The sequence below is a fragment of the Ceratosolen solmsi genome, unplaced genomic scaffold (assembly GCF_000503995.2).
Source record: "Ceratosolen solmsi marchali unplaced genomic scaffold, CerSol_1.0 scaffold27, whole genome shotgun sequence".
Taxonomy (NCBI): domain Eukaryota; kingdom Metazoa; phylum Arthropoda; class Insecta; order Hymenoptera; family Agaonidae; genus Ceratosolen; species Ceratosolen solmsi.
The window spans coordinates 470,809-485,769 of record NW_011948426.1 but is presented as its reverse complement, the minus strand read 5'-3'; the positions used below and the strand labels follow the sequence as shown (position 1 = coordinate 485,769).

General features: G+C 25.1%; 1 protein-coding gene across 3 annotated transcripts in view; it reads right to left on the bottom strand.

The window, feature by feature from the left end:
* Nucleotides 1–11,131, bottom strand: part of LOC105363067 (pleckstrin homology domain-containing family G member 5-like) — an 82,454-nt gene extending 71,323 nt beyond the window's left edge. For 2 of the 3 annotated variants that reach the window (XM_011500641.1, XM_011500643.1), the window contains exon 1: nucleotides 10,211–11,130. In XM_011500641.1, the coding sequence (XP_011498943.1) occupies nucleotides 10,211–10,255 (45 nt within the window). In that variant the 5' untranslated portion in view covers nucleotides 10,256–11,130. Of the gene's footprint in view, nucleotides 1–10,210 lie in introns of all 3 variants that reach the window. The other variant, XM_011500640.1, reaches the window with a different exon arrangement.
* Nucleotides 11,132–14,961: the final 3,830 nt, after the last annotated feature.

Genomic DNA, 14,961 nt, shown 5'->3' with positions numbered 1-14,961 from the left:
GGGGGGGGGGGGGGGGGGGGGGGTGGACGTAAGGACGATTAGCAAACGATTATACATCAGCGTTATTTACCGTATATATTTTCCTCGATTATCGAGAAAAGGTGACGGATAACATACAAGTATAAGTTCTGTATACTCCCACGAAGCGTTTAAAAGTTAGCCGATATATTTCATTTTATATGAAAAACGTCTTTTAATGATTCTTTAATTTTTCTATGGTACTGGAAATACGACGCAGAACTTTAAAATTCAAATTAATTTATTAACAATTTTTTTAGGCTTCAAAATATTTTTCTCTCAACGCTTGTATTTTATATATTGGCTTTGTCTATTTATGATCATGCTCGTTATTATGTATTAAGTATTGTTTAATAATAAATATTCTTAACGTATTAATTATTATGTCTATGTTAGATAAAATTTTCAGATTGCAAATAGAGCGAAACAGTGACAAAAATATATATGTCTATATGTTGCATGTAACAATGTCCCTTAATGCACTTTTGCCCAAGATGAGACTTGTATGTATGTGTGTCAGCTCGATAACTACTCCTGCACTACATATACTACTATGAGAGACGTTTGGTCAGAACGATAATCTATAGCTCTTTTCTCCGGCATACAAACAATCCAAGGGTTTCTCCGTCTACCCTTTTATGTTCCTTCATCCTGTTAGCAACGACAGGATTTCTCTCCTCCGTAATCGTATCGTGATCTACCGAAGCTGTCCTTATGTTTCGTAACTGCTCTCTTCTTGTTCTCTGATTCAACATGTACGGCACGTATTTCAGCTTATTCTCAACTCACTGCTATTGCATAACCGGGATGTGATTACACTTAACGCATCAAAACAATTCATTCTGTTCGTTCATCCGAACTCTACTGGTATTGAAGATTTTTTTTTCTTTTTAACCTGTATTGTATTTGAATTCAAAAATACGTTTAAGGTATACTAGAGTGACCTAGATTTATATATTTTCAAACATTTTAAACATGATTTATTAGTTGTTTAGTGATAAATTGTACGAATTTCGAGATAATATTTTATATTGAATAATTGCATAGCTTATATAAAAAGTAAAGTAATAGGCGTAAAATTTTACTCTAATTTTGATATAATTTGATATTAAATAAACATCCAAACTATTTGGTTATTTTCGAGTACACAATTTTCGAAATTTATATCATTATAACACTTGAAATTGTCTGCTCCCTATTTCCCTCTCTCATCACTCTCACGTTCTATCTTTCCCACGCATACACTTTCTAATCTTCAATAAGTTAATAAAGCTTAATTTATGATCAAAATATATGAGATACACATGGATATTTCAATGATACTTAGTATAAGTTTCCCCGTTGCAGCAAGTGCACTTTGCAGTTACTACCACGTTTTACTTGTTAACATAACGAATGGGAATCTCAACCAAATAGTAAAGATAGTTCATGGATGCTTACAGTTTTCAAAGTGAGAATATTTATTGTTTCGGACTGATAATTACTTTGTAAACAATTTAACAGATCACATCCAGAGCCATAGACTTTCAAAATCTTGTTTGATGCGGGGAACTTACTTCTCGAATTTAGAAAGTGACTTACTATCCGATAGACGAGTTCAGATTTGTGAAAACGTATATGCAATTAAGAGAAGAAACTAATAGGAGGGAGATCACTAGGCGGTAAATTCTCCTCGAGTTATACTATGAATATATCTCGAAGAATTGATAAAACATAGTCACTAATATAAAATAATAATTCTGCATATTTATAAATAAATTATAAATAACTTATAATTAAATTAATTGATATGCAATGTAAAAAGACTTATCATAGCATATTGCTTTAGGAACGTAAATTAAACATTTTTTCCAATGTTAAAAGAAATAATTATTTTAGTAAAATAATTATGACTAATAATCGAACGACTCAAATTTTTATTATCTTAATTTCTACTCAACATCCATTCCTTAAAAGAGAAAATTATTCTACTTTCATAGTAAATTCAGTAAAAAATAAAATTAATTATCATATTCTGCTAAATTCTAATTATAGGGAAGAAATATTCTACTGTTTATCTATTAGACAAATAAAATAAAGCCTTATAAATCAAATCTATATATTTTAAAAATACAATTAACTAGCTAAAAAATTATTGATAGATCAAACAGAAATTGAAAATCTTTGCACAAAGTGGATATACTATGAATTGCATCGCTGAAAATCTGAGCGTTTTATTGATTTAACATCAGCCAAATTATAGATTTAACTTATGGCTGTTTTTTTTTGTTTTTTTTTTTTTTTTTTATTAAAAATACTTCTAAAGAAATTAATAAAGCTTTCAATTAAAAAAAAAAAAAGTGAAGTTGAAAGATAAAGTTATAGTTGTTTGATAATATTTTTTCTATAATCTATTCTATATAATAATAATTTTCGTATGAATAAAAAGCCATTTGTAGCTGTCTTACTGAGATTATTAAAATTGAATTTAATAATTTTAATTGAAAAGAAAATCTTATAGCACCTAAAAAAGTATTTACATATATATATATATATATATATATATATATATATATATGAACAATCGATAAATTTTTAATCTTTCAACATTTTCGAATGCTTTCTCGCATTATCAACTACTTTAGACTGCTTCCATTTCTAGAAATTCTTAATTTGTACATTTATTTATATATATTATATTGGTCTGTGTGTGTGTTTAGGTACGTGTCAGATTTAAATAGGTTTTGCCTTTTTGTTTTTTTTCTCACAATTTTACGATATTTTTGTGGCAATAAAAATAAAAATTATCTCAAAGGTTTAGTGAGTGAAAAAAGTAAGAGATCGTTAAAACTATTACGTGCTAGCATTCGAGAATTTAAATGAGATTAGTAAGGTAAAATAATTCTTTTAACACTTGCTGTATTTTATTGAGAACGAACTTTTGATTTTTTAATTGAATTTTAATGATAAATGTATAACTTATTTCTCAATAAAGTTCCTTAGCTAGTTTTCACAAAATTTAATGCAACTCAATTTACTCAATTATCCACGCGCACATTTAAAATTATATAACCCAAATTCGTTTTTATTATTTGTTCAAATATAATTTAAAATAATTTTCAATATTTAAATAGATTAAGATAATTATTTTTAATAACTATAATATAATTTTTTATTTTCGGAACAAAAAATAATTCTAAGCCAACAATATATATAAAAAATTATTAAATAGTTTTATTTCGATCGTATCGATTATATTTTAATTAGACTTATGTTAGTTAATAATATTGAAGACATGTTATAACAAATTCATTTCATCAAATTTGTGTATTATTAGATTTAAAAAATTGTTTATTTGCTTTTCTTCGAATGCATATAATTTACGGTATAATAAACTATATAAAACACATTAGTGTTAAATAATAAATTGCAGAATTATTTTTTTCTTCATAAAACTATTTGTTTTAAAGTCATTTAATTAAGATTTTAATTGGTTTAAATTCTTAATAGCAACATAATAGTTAATATTGAATTTTTATTTCAATAATCTAAAATAATATTATAAATTGATAATTAATCTAATATAAAATTTCTCTAAATATTTTATTTTTAAAAATATATTTATAAATTTTTTGCCAAATATGAAATTGATAATTTTTTCCTTCGTATATTATTTGAATACTTGAAATAAGCATTTTTTTAAATAGATTTTATATTTAAAAAAAACTATATTATATTATCCAATGAAATATAATGTATAGAGTTCTATTTTATGTATTAATTTGTAATTTAATAAAGCTACAGTATTATCAGTATTATTATGTTATTTAAAAATCAAAATCGTTTAATTTTAATTTTAATATATATATATATATATATATATATATATATATAAGTGCATCATTGTTCTGATATTATTATTATTTATATTTTAACCTAAATAAGAGAGAAGGTAAAAGAAATAGAAAAAAAAAACAAGGAAATTGTAAATTTTATGTTTCTACGGAACAGATAGCTAGTAAAATGGTTATCTATAAAAAGATTTAAAAATTTAAAATCTCTGTACAATTTACATACGAATAAATCCGATAAGACCTGAGCACGAAGATAGTTGAAGTAGTATACAATGTTCTTTTACTATATTTCGATCAATTTGATAGCTCGAAATTGCTGTAAATTTGTAAACAAATACACAGCATTTTTGCGCTGTTATAAATTGATACAATAGGGTGTTCGTGTAAGTAGTCAAATATAATTTTATAATCATATTTGTATGATATGAAAAGTATGTTAAAATTATATATAAGTTTTCATCTCAGGTGCATCAATTATTATTAAATAAATAAGCCAACCTTTATTATGTTAATTATATTAAATATTACAAGTGTTATAAACATATTTTGTAATTGTGATGGACAAAATTCTGACATCGTAGTTTAAAAGTAGTTGGTCCTAAATGGATTTGCCGCCTTCAATTTAGGCATACCTACGTTTGTCCCAAATTCCCAGCCAACAGGTTCATGGAAATAAAATAATTTAACTTAGAATTTCTTTCGTTATACCTTTAATCTTTTTAATAAAAGCTGAGTGACTCATATACTATTAGGGAATGGATAAGTTAAAAATTAGTTTCTAAACGTATTATACACCCAACACATTTATTGAATTATCTTTAATTTTAAAGGACTTCAAAAAAATCTCGATATCGTCATCTAATAAATGGTAGAACGAAATTAATTATTTTTAATATGTAAAGCTACGGTGATTACATATAATTATATTATATTAAAAAAAGAATTTTTCTATTTCCCTCACCATTAAGGAAAAAAATTCTGTAATGTAATAAATGTAATGCACACTTAAATATTGTTTGTCGAATTCCGTTCACTATCTCCTTTTTCTGATTTGCACATTTCAATTCACTAAAAATTTCATTTATAAGTCGAAATCTATTGTATACATCTTATTTTATTAAAACAAATCTTGAACCTTTTAATTTTATTAAAATATTTAATTAATATCATAATAGAACCGATAATAAGGCCTTGTTCCGGTGCAGGTTGAGCGTAAGTAAGATAGTAATGTCAAAATAAATTTCTTAAAATATCAAAAAAACTTATATTATCTTTTATAAGCGGATCAACTACTCGAAAATTTCTTATATTTTTTATAAGACGTTCTTTAAATTTTCTTGTTAATATATTATTTTTAATGGATAAAAAAGAGAAAATCCAAACTTTTAAACAACCATAAAAATAAAAGATATGAGGTTTCTACAATACAATGAAAACAAAATATCAGTTATTTCCGAGTTCTATCGTGTAACTAGCGAGTGAAGTTTGGAAATAGAAGCCATTGTGCTCTTAATAGAAACTCGCATAATTATCTATGAAAACAAAAGAGTTAAAATAGAAAACGCAATGTTCAGGAATGTAATAAGGGATGCTATAAATAAATTAGTTTTTACAGATTTTAACTTTCATTTTTATAAAACTTTTTCTATAGTACTAGACAAAAAACTATTAAACAAGACTAATCGGTGCAGGTATGATATTGCTTATGAATTACAATTGTTCATAATGAGGTGTTTAAACAAAAAATGGTTAAAATTATTGTCGAAATAATAAATTATAAAATATAATTTTAAAGAATAATAAAAGAATTATTTTTATATTCTGAACTAATATTCCAACATTTAAGATTTAAGTTGTTTTTAGTAAATTTAAGCTCTAAATTGTAAATTGTAATTTGTAAAAACCTGGATATCCAATAATTATAATTATTTTATATTTGAAACATTCTTTTTAATTACATATTTTATATCATTTGAGTAGAATGCAAATACAAGAGTAAAAAAATAAAAATTTTAGTATCAAATTTCTTTATAAATCTACGCTCATTGTTTTCATTAAAAAGTTGGTTATTTAGACTCAAAAAAGTTCTCCCCTTTTACTTGTATTCGAGGAAGACAAAAAAAAACATATGAAACAATGAACGAAATGCAGATAATTATTCTTTTAAATATATGACCAGTCTTTTGATATTTTTTGGATTATATTTTTTATTATTGTATAGAGACCATCCATATGTTACTAATTTGAATTTGTGACTTTACTCCTTCCCTGCGTCTTTTTAAAGAACTGAATACTTATTTTACATTTTTCTAAAGTATTTCAAATTATAAATTATTCACAATATAAAACATAATATAAATTAAAAATAAATGTCTTAAAAATAATAATATACTGAATCCATTTCATAGTTAACAATTTCTCTGTAATATATTATTAAATAACATGAAATAAATGAATAGATAATAATTTTTATTATATTAAGTTTTAAAAAGTCATGAAATATAAGAAACAACGAAATAAAAATTTATAATTATTTACACATTCGTATTTTATTATTTTAAATAAATATATTTAAAATACATTTATATTCTTATTATATATTTATAAAAAATATCTTAATAGCTTTAGCTTCAATAAATATTTAAATAGAATTTTTATTTAATCTTATCTTAGGTTATTAATGTTTTATGCAAAATGAAGTTCAAGAATTACCATTTCTTTTTTACATTTGAATGCACAACAGGGTAATATAAGTTCACTGATCGATAGAATATTTATATAGGCATTTTGTGAATTTGAATGACTAAACAAATGCTTATATAAATTAAATAAGCTTTATTTATATACATCCTAATACTTTATAATAAATGCAACTTCCATGTTCATTTATATCTTATATTAATTACCCAAGAACTTAATTCAATGAATATAGCAAAACGAATAATATAATTACCAATAATATGTTAATTATTAATTAATGTTGGACTTAAATATAGACCTATAATTATATAACAAATTTTATTTATAATAGAATAATAGAATCAAGCAAGTAATGGAGAAAAATAGAAGGATATAAAGGCTGATGTATAAAAACAGGGACCGAGAAACAAATAACTATTTAATGTATTTAAATGAAAAGATATTAAAGAGATTTATAGATAGAGACAAGTAATTGAAATGTACGTAAAAAATTGTTTTTTTTTTTAATTAACTGTACAGAAATTCAATTATATTCTGGATTGAATTTCTGTTTACATTTCTATATCTCTAATGTATCGAGAGAAAAATCTTTTTCAGCAATCAAATTAACATCTTCCAAATATATTAGCTCTGTAACATGCATAGTTACTATTTATTTATTTATTATAGCCGTGTATATAAATATCAAAAATATAATAAGTAAAATATTAAAACTAAGTAAAATATTCGAAGAGTAATGGTATTGAAAATCGATTAATCGATTGAAAAGGACATAAAGGTATGCACCTTTTATTTGTTTTATAATAATGCAAATAAATACAAAAAATTTATGTACATATTTTTATTATAATTAATATTATTCTTAATATTCAAAAAAATATAAAAATAAAATTATTTTTAAGGTGTGCATTATTAAATCACCATTTATTCTCATTATTCAATCGATTAATTTTATTAATTCTGTAATTTAATAGGCACGTCTAGAGTATCGTTTATCTTAATATTTTCAACCAATAAATACTCAAATCCCTCTTATCCATCACAATTCATGAATCAGTATATATTATTCGAATAATTGAATAGAAATGTGAGAGTGATGATGTTTGAATCGGTAATGTTTTCCAAAATCCTTTATAAAAACTAATTTACGAAAAATGCTAATTTTTAATTATTTCAGAAAATGATATGGGTGAAAAAATGAACTGCAATACATGAATAATTTTAATGTAAAATAACAATTTATATATAGTTACGAATTAGTAATTTAAATTTCATGTCGAAATTTGCTTTTTATGATAGGAATAATTAATTGTATTGTGTATGAATTCAGTATATAGAATATAGTTTTTACGATAGACATTTGCAAATGAAAGTATCTACAGTATAATTATAATATCGAACACAATTATTTAATAGATTATTGACATTAAATGTCTATATTGTACACATGAACTTTAAATTTGCTTATTAAAATTACATGTACACTTTTTAATGTACAATGTTCGGATTAGTAAATACAGTATTCTATAATATCTTAATATACATACAAAGTAAAATATTATCGCAAAATGAAATATTGTAATAATAATATTGAAAAATTGCTAATTTAAGTATTAAGTGAATGTAAGTTATTAAATTATATACTATATAAAAGCTGAATATTATACTATTAATTTTATAGATTCATAACAACGTTATATAATATGTTCAATTTTTGAAATTTTGTAAATTTTCAGTTAAATAATATTAATTTTAAATTGTAAGATGGAGTTTAATGAATAGTAAAGAAAAATTAATTGTCGAACAATTTAAGAAAGCAAAATAAAGACCACAGGTCATACGTTATATAACCGTGAAACTTAAATGCCGAAATATAGATTGTTTTGTAAAATATTTAATTTCATAAATCTGTTATTATAAGTATAAGTAATGTCGTATATAAGTCGTATATATTAAGCCTTTTAATTAATTTTCATTAATTTCCATTAATTGTATTGTGTTATCGATGGCTAATGACTTATTCGAGATCAAAAGTATTACTTTACTAGAATCTATAAATATTTCTCACAGATATTCACAAAATTATTAACATTAAATATTATAAATAGTAAAATATAATGATATTAGGTGCATCGTGTGCATTAGAAATGGGAAGCTTTTAAGGTTTTCATCAATCATTAAATTTTACAAAATATTGTTCTCACATAGCAATAATAATAGATCGTTCCAAAAATTGCTTGAAAACTCTAATAGAGTTACGTTAAAGCTATAGTAACTCAGTTCAATCGAAGCCGAAAGAGAATTATATAGAAGAAAAGTGTGCGACCCACATTTCCCATCGCACGAAGGCCATAATCATAAGCAATTCATGTTCGCGATAAACTAGTGTAACTTGCTATATTTAGTACCTACACATGTTCACGAGTATTTATAACATAAGACTAAATATGCATTTAACTGATATACTTTGAAAAGAATTCTACACTTAGTATTTTACTGGATGATAAATTTATGCTAACTTATTTGAAACATAATAAATATTAGAAAATTATTGGCATTTTTTGAAAAAACAAGGGTAATGTTTGTAAATCCGGAATAAATATCGTAATGTGAATTCTTACTGATTTATAAGTAATATTGAAATTATATATCAATGAATATTTACTATTTAGTTTGATGTTCAATTTTCTATTAACAAACCAATGTATTTGCAAAATTTTCGTCTCAATTAATCATGGCTTATATTACAAATAATTGTGAAAATTTATATATAAAAATATTGTATAAATAAAAATTTTATCAATTAATTTAAGCAGTTATAAAAGGAAATTAAAATTTTTTTTAATATATTTATTACATAGATTAGGCAAATCATATATATCATATACTTGATATTGAGAGTTGTTTTATTTTTGCCTATAATAGACTGAGAAAAATATTCTAATTCCATTTGTAATACGAACCCTTGATACGCACACAATATATTGTATGATTATGATATTATATAACTGCAGTGATATAATTATTTTAAAGCTCGATTTATTAAGTAGAAAAAAGTTATTTAAACAAAATTTAAGATTCCATTTTATTGATGACTATGATTATTATTGTTCTACAGTATTTTACAGTGAAGCAATTATATTCGATTAAGAAAGTGCTAAAAATTTTATTAATGTTTAAATTAGCGAGCAATACAAAAGAAAACTTATATTCTCTGAATGTCTAACTTATAATTGGATATTCCAATGGTTTATTCGAAATTTAACTGCCCATAGCTACATGTATTAACGTGTAAATATTATTATAGAACTGTAAATATAACGTTCGATAATATTATCAATATGTCAGTTCGGCCAGATTCTTCACGAATCTTCATTTACAAAATTCTACTCAATCATACATTCAATCCTATTCAATCATACTTCGATAACACTCTACATCAGTTCTTTAATCGAATAAAATTATAATTATTCATATTTTTATTATATTTACATTAAATAGACCTTTCAGAATATACACAACGCATGTACGCGCAAATATGAGAAAATCATATTTGATGTGTTTTTAATTGATAGTCGCTGATTTCCGAGTACCGTAGCAATAAAGTTCTTACAACTAAGCCATAAACATACAAAACCATAATGAAAAGCGACCATTACCTGTACACGTCCCATTGGCGGCGACACGACTAAAAAGATCCTCATGGTTGCTTTCAAAAAGTCATCCTGATGCTTCTGATTCGTCTCCTGCAGTGTCTGCTCTGATATGCTTGCGCTGCTCTGCGTCGTCTTCCTCCTCACCTTCCTCTTAATGCTGCCAACTAGCCTTCGCCAATCCTGTCCACCCGTCGGGGTGGCGATGGTCGCCCCTCCTCCACCACCGTTCCCGGGCCCAGCCTGGACGTCATAACCGCCCGCAGCCGATGTCTTAACGGAGACGGAGGACGGTGAGGTGGACGAGGATGGGCTTAGCTCGCGACTTGCTCGACGACTGAGACAGCTAGCACGGCCCACCGGACCACCTGCGGACGCTGACACCGTGGTGTCTGATGACGTTGGGGATGATCGGCCCGGGTTGCTGCCCCCGCTCAATCGACGTACGAGACTACGTAGCGTTCCCTTGCGTTTCAAGGATGACAATGAGGATGTCGATTTTGCCGCGGTTTCCGACAAGCCCCTGCGCCAAGATTCCACACTTTCGGCCTTTTTGTAATCGATTTAAGGCATATCCTTATTTAGCTGCTCGATTTTAATTAACGCAAATTGAATGGCGAATACTTAGATTTTCGATTTCCTGACCATTTTAAGCTGGTCGAATGGGTACTTTGTTATTATCTGCGGTATGGACTTCGCGCTATACAATGTGGGCAATATACGTGGATCGTTAATTTAAGAACCGAGTTGTAGATACATATGTCAACTATGATATATTAACATTGTTTTGGTAGTTGATCATGTAATTTAAATAATTGATTTGCCTTGAGATCGAATGATAAACGTCTGCAGTTGTTAATATTAATCGAATTGCGAAAATACGATACTTCGGGTAATGTCCGACCGTAATGTCAGTATTGTAAATTATATGGTAATTTTTTTCTCAAATAAAATTCATATGGAATTTATCCATTATATTATAGAAGACATCGATCGTAATTTTAGCGAATAAATATCGTCGCTTACGTGTTAGTTACGCAAAGTTCGGCAGCTTATATTTATAAAGTACTGGATTTGAATATATTATTTCAAAAAAAGACAATGATGAAATTACGTCGTAAAATAATAATTGTTGACTATGCCAAATTTTAGAGATAAAAGAAAAGGTAAAAAATCACCAATCATACGTAATCCATAATGATTTCTCAGAAGTATTGATTTGAAAAGTGCCTAGAACTGCAGATTATTATTTTGAATTGAAATTCACTAACATAGAATTTAACGATGAATTTCGATATCATTGTAGAGTGAAACCAGTTAACATCATTTAAATTAGTTGCCTATCGATTCAAGCATCATTTTACTAAAGTATACGCATCAAAGCTTGCTTTATGATTCTTTTTTTGGATTTAATTGATTCATTGGCTGGATAAAACTCTTGATTAATTATAAAGTCACTGTGCTTAGTGCACTGCAGACTGGTGTAATCGCCATCTGTGTAAAAAGTGAAATTTATGTGTAATATTTTCGTAATACATCAAATAAATTACTTTTTTCTTCATAATCGAAAAACCACAAAATCACGATAATTTTTTTTATGTTGAAACGATCTTTAGAGTTTTATATCTCACTTATACAATCAACGTGTGTTCATTACATATATAAAATGTTTAATCTATCACAATATAATTATGTACACATATTATTAAAAATCGATATTTCGAATATTGGTCTATAATTATAAAAAAATTGCTTTTCGCTTAATATTTAATAGTTTTAAATAATATATATATATATACACGTACAATAAATTTGTAAGATAATTTCTTTTATTTTAGAAAATTAAAGTCTAATTTTTAATCGGTCATTCCATTATATTCAATGTACAATGAATATATACTATAATCTATAAGTTCATAATTTATTTTTAATCTGCTTATATTACAAGAAATTAAGCGTTAGTCAAACAAAAATTCATCGGTCAATAGAAATAATACATTTGATTTCTATATAAAAATTTTGATTACAAAATTTTGGAAAATCTATTTGTAAATTTTATGTAAAAGAAATATGACTTCATTGTTATTCACTGCTAGAAAAATGTCCTACAATATATTTTCGTGTTTCATCAATTTGCAGATATTCCAATATTGAATTTTTTCAATTACGTGAAAGATTTCATATCTTCATATAAAATGTATTATAAGAAAGCCTAAAATATAATTGAAAATCACATTGTGCCAATGAGGCACTTATAGATTATATGATAAACTGGAAATCTTGGTACATGCATCAAAGTCACCCAATATCAATTTCATTTTCATCAATCTCCATGTATCTTAGGAGAAGTTACAGTTCGTATTATCTTCTTAGTCCAAGAAGCATAATGATTATATTTATTTTCCGCATAACCTCATTTGTTACAACATTATAAAGGTCTTACTTAATTCTCCGTTTTATACATAAAATATATCTATAAAAATTATTTATTTTCCCAAATAGAGAAGTATTCATACTTTGAGTACAAAAGCTCATAATTTGAGATTATTTTGTATTTAATGAATTGAATTTGTTAGAAAATTGTTTTTCTAAATTAGAATATTAGATAGAAGTTCAGAAACATAAAAAGTTACTGTAACCTTCAAGAGATTTAATATGAAAATGAATAATGAAGTAGAAAATAATTAAATATAAACGAACGTTTATAATACAAGTAGTTTTTAATTGATATATAAGTTTTATAAGATGTTGAATATTAAAATATTATAAATAAACATTTGAAAAATTTTAGTTTTGACTTGAAAGTGATTGAATAGAATAATGGTATAATTAATGGCTCAAAAAAAAAAAAAAAAAACTTCTCGTTACATAAGAACAATTGGAACTGTAGAACTAAATAAACTATAAAACTTTAGTATGGAAGCGTTTAATATTATAAAATTCTTTCTCTAATTACTCGAGTTTGAAACAAGATTATAAATTGAATATTGTTTAATTTGGAATCGTAATAAAGAAATTTTATATATCTATGAAAATTAACAAATAAGCAATGATTTCAAGGAAATAATCCATTATTACTAGGCATAAATTTATTGAATTCACCGACTTATTTGATATTTAGTGAATAAATCAAATTTATGTAGATATTATGTTCCTAATAATATTTTGAAAATATATAGTTTCAGAAATTGAAAGTATAATATTGTTATAAATGTTAAGTGGATGTTTAGTATATAAAAATTAAACAGATACTTATACAAATAAATGGAATATATTAATTTTATTTCGATATTTTTTCATTACAATTTCAGCTAAATAATTATCAAACGTGTTTAAGAACAAAGCATTTTCTGAAATAATTTCATATCTCATATGATTATGGATCCCTGTAATTAAATTAAGATATTTGAAAATTACGAATTCCATGTGAATTCTACACTTGCGAACTATTTCCTCTCTCTAGGTTTAAGATACCTATTTCTGGTTTTTCTTTATTTGTTATTAGGGTGTAGAATGACAGAGGCTTATCACATGGGCTCAGCCATTGTATCATTTACGTCACGCTTCAGATGTATACACATACATCAATTAGATGGTATAACTTTTATTTTCTTTATAACTTTAGCTATTTACAGGCCCAAACAAAGTAAAATAAAATATCCGCATTTCCTACTTATTTGTTGGAAGTACCATTCTGTTGCTTAAAAACGTATCTAACAAAACTATAAAAATAAAATTATTATGAAAATTTGACATAAAAATATGTGGAAGAAAATATATATTTATTTGAAGTAATAAAATGATTTCATGATTTAACAAAGATTTTACAGCTATATCCTTATATTTCTATTTTTCTTTATTATGTTAATAAAATGTATACATTATTAGAAAATAATAATATTTGTCATACAGATATGAAATAATTAAACTTTTAATTTAGTACTATCGGAAAGAATTTATTCTTAACGAAAAAATAAAATATGTATCATTGTAATTCTGAGATTTATTTCGAAAGATTGAAATAATTATTTATTACTATTTATTAGCAAGATATTCTTGAAATAATTAATAACATGTATAGAATACTTTTTTATTAATTTGTAAATTAATATTTATTTATCAAAATCATCAAAAGTTTATTGTATATTGTAATTTTAGTAAGCTCTTTTTATTCTAACTTTTCATAGATTTTTATCATCTATGAAATGCATGCAAGTCAATAATATAAAAGTGCATAATTGTATTATCGAAAAAGCACTGATTGAAATTTCTCTGTTAGTTCAACAATCTATGGAAAAACTAAAATTGAGAAAAGGAAACATAGATGGAAGTGACAACTCGTTTGTGCAGATCAAGTTAGAAAGTCAAGTGACCGTTTTTGCTGTTTGTTTACCTTACGAGATAATTAGTTCAGTGACTACCAACGCTTGTATAACTCGAAATTACTGAGTTTTATGAGTATTAGAGAGATTAGTGAGATCTCTCATTTAAAACTTTGAAATAGAACTGTTAAGAAGCGTATTCGAATCTTAATTCTATATTCAGTAAATAAAAGATTTAAGACCTTTATGCGAAATAGGTATTATATTTTTGGTTATTGATTACTAAAAAATGATGTACTATTATGTAGTTTATAATTAATTATTTCAGGTGAGATTTATTTAATTAATTTTTAATATTTCTTTTAAAAGATATATTATATTAATAATATAAAAATATAAAAATTTGATATAAACGGTGATAATCAGATCAGTTAT